The sequence below is a fragment of the Canis aureus genome, chromosome 18, assembly GCF_053574225.1.
Source record: "Canis aureus isolate CA01 chromosome 18, VMU_Caureus_v.1.0, whole genome shotgun sequence".
Classification (NCBI taxonomy): domain Eukaryota; kingdom Metazoa; phylum Chordata; class Mammalia; order Carnivora; family Canidae; genus Canis; species Canis aureus.
In genome coordinates, this window is record NC_135628.1 from 47161759 (window position 1) to 47169962 (window position 8204).

Sequence of the window (8204 nt, forward strand, 5' to 3'; positions counted from 1 at the left end):
TGACAACTTCTCACTCTATCAACAATTATGGTACCATTTAACTTCTGAGATTTTCTTTTTTAAGATTTTATTTATTTAGAGAGAGTGCATGCATGCAAATGGGGGTAGGGGGATAAGGACAGAGAGAATCTCAAGCAGATCCCATGCTGAGTGCAGAGCCTTTATGCAGGGCTTGCTCTCACATTCCTGAGATCATGACCTGAGCCCAAACCGAGTTGGACACTTAACCAACTGAGCCACTCAGGCAACCCGAGGTATTCTTTTATTTAATAATCAGTAGGAATGTAGAATTGCTTGTTTTATACCTTTTCAAATTATTCATTAAAATATGTTCTTGAGGAATGTAAACGATGGGAATATGTAAAGGCATAAAAGGCCTGAACCAAGTTTTAGAATACAAGCATAAATTTCTATTTTCTCAAGTCATTAGTAACAAATCTCTATTTCCTTAGGGTCTTTTTAAAATTTATTTAAGAAATCTCTACACCCAATATAGGGCTCGAACTCACAACCTTAAAATCAAGAGTCATATGCTCCTCCAACTGAGCCAGCCAGGTGCCCCACAGATCTCTAGTTCTCAAGGCTCTCCATATGGAGTTCTTAATAAAAATATTTTTAACTAAGAATGCATAAAATGTAACAATCATTTATAGTTCCACCACCAAGATTAACTACTTTTAAATCTTGACATATTTGGCATCTAATGTTTGTTTTTTTAAAAAAACCATCTACTATGTTTGTAAATGTGACATATACTATAAAAATTTAATCAACACAGTAAAGCACACAAAAAATCTTAAATAAAATACTATCCAGCTTACATTCTGACAGAAAAGGAGAATATTTTAAAATTCGGATGATATCTCAAATGTCTTCTAGGTAAAGAGTTTTCATTTTATTTTTAACTGGGATTCAATATAAGAAGAGGCCATTGAAAGAAAGGCTGGAATTCCAACATAAATCTTATAATTTAGAAGATACTTAGTATGAATAATGGTTATAATTTTGTCCACCAAGTCTTGAGTATTAACCGCAAGCATCAATTTTAGAATTATCTGTTGAACTCTCAAAACCCAACAGTTAAATAAAAAGGTAATCCAATTAGAGAGCAGGTAAAATTAATGAAGAGGTATTTCACTGGAATACATAGTTGAGAAATAAGCACACAAAAAGATACGGAACATCATTTGCCATCAGGGAAATACAAATCAAAACCATAATGAGATATGACTGCATATCAAATACAATGGCAAAAATAAAAAAGTGACACCACCCAATGCTGGCAAGGAGGTAGAGAAACTAAATCCCTCATCCCTTGCTAGTGGGAATGAATACACAATGGTTCAATCTGAAAAATCGTTTGGCAGTTTCTTGGAAAGCTAAACATGCAACCACCATACAATTTAGCAACAATACTCCTAGGTATTTATCTCGGAGAAATGAAAATAAGTTCACAGAAAAACTTGCAAACAAATGTTCACAACAGTGTTGCCCATTTGGGCTGCCACCACAGAAATACCATAAACTGAGTGGCTTATAAACAAGAAAAATGTATTTTCTGTTTTTTATTTCTCAGAATTCTAGAGGCTGGGAAATCTCAGATCCAGTTACCTGCAGATCCCGTGTCTAGAGATGGCCTGTTTCTTGGCTCACAGACAGCAATCTTCTCACTTGGTCTCGTGACTGAAGGGGCCAGGGAACAATCTGGGGTCTCTTTTTAAGACACTAATCCCATTCATGATGGCTCCACCCTCCTGACCTAATTCCCTCCCACATTCTTCTATCATCACACTAGAGATTATGAATTTGGGGGACACATATATTCAGACTAGAGTAGCAGTTTTACAGCCCCCAAATGGAAACAACTCAAATGTCCTTCAATTAGTGGCATTGTTTTTTAGGGTGATAATAAAACCATCCATACCATGGAATATTTTTTTGCAGAGAAGGAAATAAGCCATTGATATGTTTAACAACTTTGACAGATCTCAGGGGAGCTATGCTGAGTGGAAAAAAGCTAATCCCAATGAGCTATACACTATCTGATTGATACGGTACTCTTCATAATTTCATGACAAAATGATAGTCATGGAGAAGAGATTAGCATTTGCCATGGGCTAGGGAAGGGGCAGACATAAGGCAAGGCTGGGAAGGAGGTAGGTGTCATCACTAATACAAGGGATTCTTGTGATGATGCAGCTGTTCTGTATCTTGACTGTGGCGATGTAGACATACACCTATGCATGTGATAAAACTGCATGGAACTAAAAACAGAGGATGACACATAAATATGAAAGAAATCACTGCATTGTACTGTCAGTTTCCTGGATGTGATGATGTACAATGTCACCTCTGAGGCAAACTAGTGAAGGATACATGGATCTTTTTTTTTTTTTTTTTTTTAGGATACATGGATCTTAACTCTATGTGAATCCATAACTGCCTCAAAATTTGGAGATAAATTTTAAAAATTATAGCTAGAGAAATTCCCTGCAGTGTGATAAGCATTCAGGGAAAACTGCAGAATGTGAAGGAATACTAAATGAGCAGCATAATCTTGTGACTATGTATTTCTGTTCTGCTTAAGTATTTCTTTGGAGTGAATTCCAAGGTGTATTATTGCTGGATTTAAAAACAGGAGCCGTATATAGATAGGAGTGTGTTAACTTTACATTAACTTAGGGAAGACTTAAAGGATTTCTTTCCATTTCCTTGACTCCACTTTTGTGTCTTTTAAGAATGGTTTATAAGCTTTCCTTATAATAGGAATAAATTTAACAAGAAATGTGCAAAGTCTAAAAAATTTTATTTTCTCTGTTGCTATTTAACTTGTCCCCCCCAATAGAGTTTCTCATTGCTTATTGTTTGTACATGTGAAAGCTACTGATTTCTGCATAATCTTATATTTTGCTACTTTGTAGGACTTTTATTCTAAGTATTATTTCTCGTTTTCCAGGTTCCTGCTATCATCTGCAAAAATCCAATTCTCGTGTCTCTAGAAATTTCTTCTTTAAATGCATTAGCTACTAGCATAATGTTATACAGTGGTAGAAATCAATCTGCATCTTAGTATCTCCTCATTAAGTAGGATGCTGATCTTAGGACAGAGACATTTACACATACCCATGGAAATGAAGTAGTATTCAGTTCTTCTGTTTTGAATATTTGTGTCATGCAAGTGTTGAATTCTATCCAGGGGTTTTTTGGCATCTGTGGAGATAATTTTTTCTATCTTAGATATGTTAGTTTTGTATTATATTAATAGACTTCCTAATATTGAAACAATCTTACATTCTGGGATTAAATCTGCATGGTCATAGTGTATCATCTCTGATGATCTGCTAGATTCTGCTCACTAATATATTATTCAGAACTTTTACATCAATATTGATAAGCGATACTAGACTATAATTTAAAAACAATTTTCACACTATATCAGGTTGTATTCATCCCCTATATTTTCATTTATTTGTTCTTTCTGCCCCTGTGATTAAATTAGCTAGGTCTCAAATTTGTTAATTTTTTTTTAAAGAATGGTTTTATTAATTAGATCTCTTTATCTCAATTTGTAGTTTTATCTTTATTATTTTCTTTATTGGCTTTTTATATATCTTGTTCTTTTCCTACTGTTTTCAGCTGAGAAATTTTATTCATTTTTTCATTTTTAATGAAAAGGTATATACATATTATGAATTTTCCTCTATTGCTTTAAGTAAATCTCACAGAGTCTGCTGTGATAGTTTTTAATATTTTTTATAAATTCACAATTACAGCTTATATTTCTTACTTCTATTTCTTTTTCTATATGATAACATGTCTTTTTGTTTTAACTTCATGTTATCTGGAATGGTTTGTAGTTTTGCTCTAGTTGTTACCTTTATACAACTAGGGAAGTGTAATGCTAAGTCTCATTCTCTTCCCCTTACAAGCTATTTGATCATTCTGCCTAGAAGCCCTGAATGTTTTCTTTATTGTTAATATCTAATAATTTTAGTAGATATGCCTTAGAGTTGATTAACACAGGTAATTTTCTAAGGCCCGTTGTCAGCTCTGTCAATTGATAGATTTCAGTCTTAATTTCCGGATTTTTTTTAATTTAAAGATTCAGTATTAGTTCTCCACTGTTTTACTTCTAGAGTGACTCAACTAATCTATACACTTTTAGAGTGACTCCACTAATCTATACACTTTATCTTTTTTTTTTTTTAATGATTTATTTATTTAGAAAGGGAGAATGCGTGTGTGAGCAGAGGGAGGGCAGAGATAGAGGATCTCAGGCAGACTCCCCGCTGAACATGGAGCCTGATGCAGTGCTTGATCCCATGATCTGAGATCATGAGTTGAGCCAAAACCAAGAGTAAGAAATTTAACGGAGCTATCCAGATGCCCCTAAATTTTATCTTCTTTGCTTGACTTCTAATTCAAACACTTCATGACTCATTTTACTTCTTTCTTCATCATGTTTTCATTCTCTTGGTTGCTTTCCTGCTTTTCTTCAATGTTCTATAATAAGTTCACTTCCAAATCTATTCTTTAGGCAGCTTATTCTTTAATATTTACTTCTGATATAATTTTTCCTTTTTTTCCCATTTCTTCCTAGAGTGTAATCAGCTATCAATTCATTTCCTTCTGTTTCTTGAACATTTTTTTGCTTTTTTGAGAGAGAGCACTAGCTGGGGGGCAGGGTACAGAAGAGAGGTGAGAGAGAATCTCAAGCAGACTCCCTGCTGAGCATAGGAGCTCCATGCAGGACTCGATCTCACAACCCTGGACAATGACCTGAGCTGAAATCAAGTAATTCTTAATCTGTTATTTAATCCTCAATTCTTAAAGCCAATACTTCTCTCTGTGTATACACACATTATTTTTTAGAGTAGTTTTAGGTTCACAGCAAAATTGAGCAGAATGTGCAAAGATTTTCTGTACCTCTGTACAAAGCTTCCCCCATTATGAATATATCCCACCAGTTTGGTACATTGGTTACAACGGAGAAACCTACACGAACACATCATTATCAACCAGGGTTCATTAGGGTTCACTCTTGGTGCTGTACATTCTACGAGTTGGACAAATTTACAATGACATGTATCCACCATTTTAGTATCATACAGAATAGTTTCACTGCCCTAAAAATTGCTTCATCCATTCATCTTTATAGTATAAAAATCACCCATTATCAATCTTGACTTATTACTATTAAAATGCATATAATAATAAATATATTAAAATACTAAACGGGTCTTTTACATAGAGTCATCATCACAAACAAATCCACTCATCAAACAGATTAATTTTTAAAATACACATAATTCTAAATTATGGCAGTGGATTCAGCTTATGTTCTATCTATATTCATGCCATGAAGATACTCTATTTTTCTATCTTTATTATCCACATCATCAAAAAAAGATTCATTTGTAGTCAGTACACATTATTTATAAACTATTAAAATAGACTTAAGGCCCTCTGAGAACATTTCAACAACTATCTTAAAAAAGGCAGAAAATTCATCTTAACATAAGTTCCCATTGCCTGAGTCTGCTTGTTAATTGAATTTTTACTTTATACTATCTGTACCTTGTTCCTCACATTCTGTGATATTAATTCATTATATACTTATTCTATCAACCAATATTTAATAATTATCTATTATGTGACAGGCTCTGGTAATACATTGGTGGAAAATATGGATAAGATTCCTTACCCTCATAAAGCATACATTTCAGTGGGGAATTAGAGACTAGAATCATAATACACCAGAGGGCAATGTGATGGAGTGCCTGGGGTGAAACCAAGTAATACCTGATGGGGGAGGAGGTGGACACGAATATGGAGACGATGGTTATTTAAGGTATGAACACTTCTTTAAAGAGCTATTTCAAAAGAGATCTGATAACGAGGTTACCATACAAAGACCTTAAGAAAGAAGTTTCTTTTTTTTCTTTTTTAAGATTTTATTTATTTATTCATGAGAGACACACAGAGAGAGAGGCAGAGAGAGAAGCAAGGCTCCGTGCAGGAAGCCCAACGTGGGACTCGATCCCAGGTCCCCAGGATCATGCCCTGGGCTGAAGGTGGCGCTAAACCACTGAGCCACCAGGGTTGCCCAAGAAAGAAGTTTCAAGGGCACTAGGAAAAGCAGGTGCAAAGCTAGCTGAAGCAGGAACCAACCTGAAGGAATAGGTAGAAGGTCAGTATTCTAGGGTGCAGGGAGCTAGGAAAAGAATGGTATGAGAAAAAGCAGAAGCTGGCAAGGACACGATCATATAGGAGGCTATGACAAGCAGTCTGGATTTTATTCTGAATTCACTGAGAGCCATTGGAGATTTTTATGTTTGGGTATAATATTTTCTCATTTATGTTTTCTAAGATGACTGATTAACATATGGACAATGGACTGCATGAAGGCAAGAATGAGAGAGGAAAGACTCAAAGAAAAGCTTTTGAGTAGTTCATCCACGAGGCTTGCTCCACATGGCTTAGACGAGGGTTGTAATTGTGAAGATGATGACAAATAAGTGTAGGCAGCATGTCTTGCATAGGGCGCTGACAGGACCTACTGATAAACGGATGAGGAGTTGTAAAGGGGAAGAGTAGAACTTAGTAATGTGTGTAGTGGTGCTATTTATCGCAGTGGAGAAGACAGAGAAGAAATGGAGACCCAGAGGAGTGCAGGTCCCTAGTCCTCACCTCACACATGCTGGGATGCAGAGATAAAAGATGTGCATGCCCTATCATACCAGCACCACTCGTCCAACCCAAAGTGCTAGAGTCACAGCCTAAGCCTGTACTGGGGGCAGGAAAGAAAGCTACTGAAGTTTAAAAATACATAGACTTGAGTCTTAGAAAATGGAATGTGATCAATGAAAATGTCCTGAAAAGTTTTGGAATTGAACCATGATGTCATCCAGGAAGTTGAGACACAAAGGAAAGAGGGGTTGAAGGAGTACAGCTGAAAGCAGTAACAGCAGTTTGAGAAAACTCAAACTCTTTCATATTTATTCCCAAGGTTTTCAGAATATTCAATAAATGAAGTACCAAAAGTGACTCAAGAATGAGGAAGTGGTCAACTGTATCAAAAGCTGCTGAGAAGTTGAAAAGAATGAAGACCAAGAACTTTCTTTTGAACTGCAATATGGCAGGGGTGGACCAGCTTAATCAAAGTCATTTTAGTGATAGAGACACAAAAAGCCCAATCGGCATGGGTAAAAACAAAAACAGACAAACAACCAGTACAGGAAGTGATGAAATAAAGGAAAAAATGACAATCTTCTGAGAAGGTTATCCACAAACACATGAGAAAAAAACAAAAGCAGATCTTTTTAAATCATAATTGACAGCTTCATTCCCAGCATGCTTCACAGAACCATCACTGCTGTTCTTCAGCATTCCACACCCAAAGCATACACAGTAGGAAAAAGTAGTTTCCAAATAGACTTTGTTTTTCTTACCTTCACTGATTAAATTTAACGTGTCTTGTTTTCCATCTCCTTCTTGTGACTGACCTGGATCCAATGATGTCTGAGAAAGGCTAACTTCAGCTGATAACTGGTCAAGACTGTGATAACTTTTTCTGTAAAACAAGGGTGAAATGCTACTTGGATTTCTTCTCATAAAAAAAGAATTTCTAGAGATATTATTTAATGATCTGCTTCAATTTACTGAATTTCTGGCTTATTTCTCCCCAGTTATTCCCCTAAACTCTGTCTCTATTGTGGCTGCAATATGATCTCCATTTAACTTTTCCCTCCACCCTCTCTAGAGGTCTGTGTGTTTAATCTATTAAAAAAGGAAAAGAAAGACAACTTGTCAAACTAATTTAAATCCTTACACCAATTTTTAATTATCCAGCTAGTGAGAAAATGGGGACCTTCTGGTTATTACCAGTTTTCAAAGGAGCAGAAAATCTACAGATTATTCCTAATGCAGAAACCAAAACGATGTAACTTAATGACCCAGTATCTCCTAGGCGCTTGAAAATTCTTTAGTCTTGATATTTTTACAGATGGTTTTTACATAACAATAATTACAAATTATTATGACAAATTCCTATAATTTACAAGCTTAAAAATGTTGGATAATAAAATAGCTGTTTCTGTTAATACACTATCAAGATAATTAACCTCCTTCCCTTGTGTATTTGCTACTGTGAGCTCAATTTCCATTAAACAAATTAATGAGAAATGAATAATAGAGGAAAAATT

At 35.2% G+C, this 8204-nt stretch overlaps 1 protein-coding gene across 13 annotated transcripts in view; it reads right to left on the bottom strand.

Annotated features, from left to right (window-relative positions):
- The window catches only part of RUNDC3B (RUN domain containing 3B), a 147362-nt gene that overhangs the window by 10460 nt on the left and 128698 nt on the right, over window positions 1–8204 (bottom strand). For 8 of the 13 annotated variants that reach the window (XM_077857113.1, XM_077857106.1, XM_077857114.1 and 5 more), the window contains one exon: window positions 7452–7573. In XM_077857113.1, coding sequence (XP_077713239.1) covers window positions 7452–7573 — 122 coding nt within the window. Of the gene's footprint in view, window positions 1–3123; window positions 3211–7451; window positions 7574–8204 lie in introns of all 13 variants that reach the window. The other 5 variants (XR_013357034.1, XM_077857102.1, XM_077857108.1 and 2 more) reach the window with 1 other exon arrangement.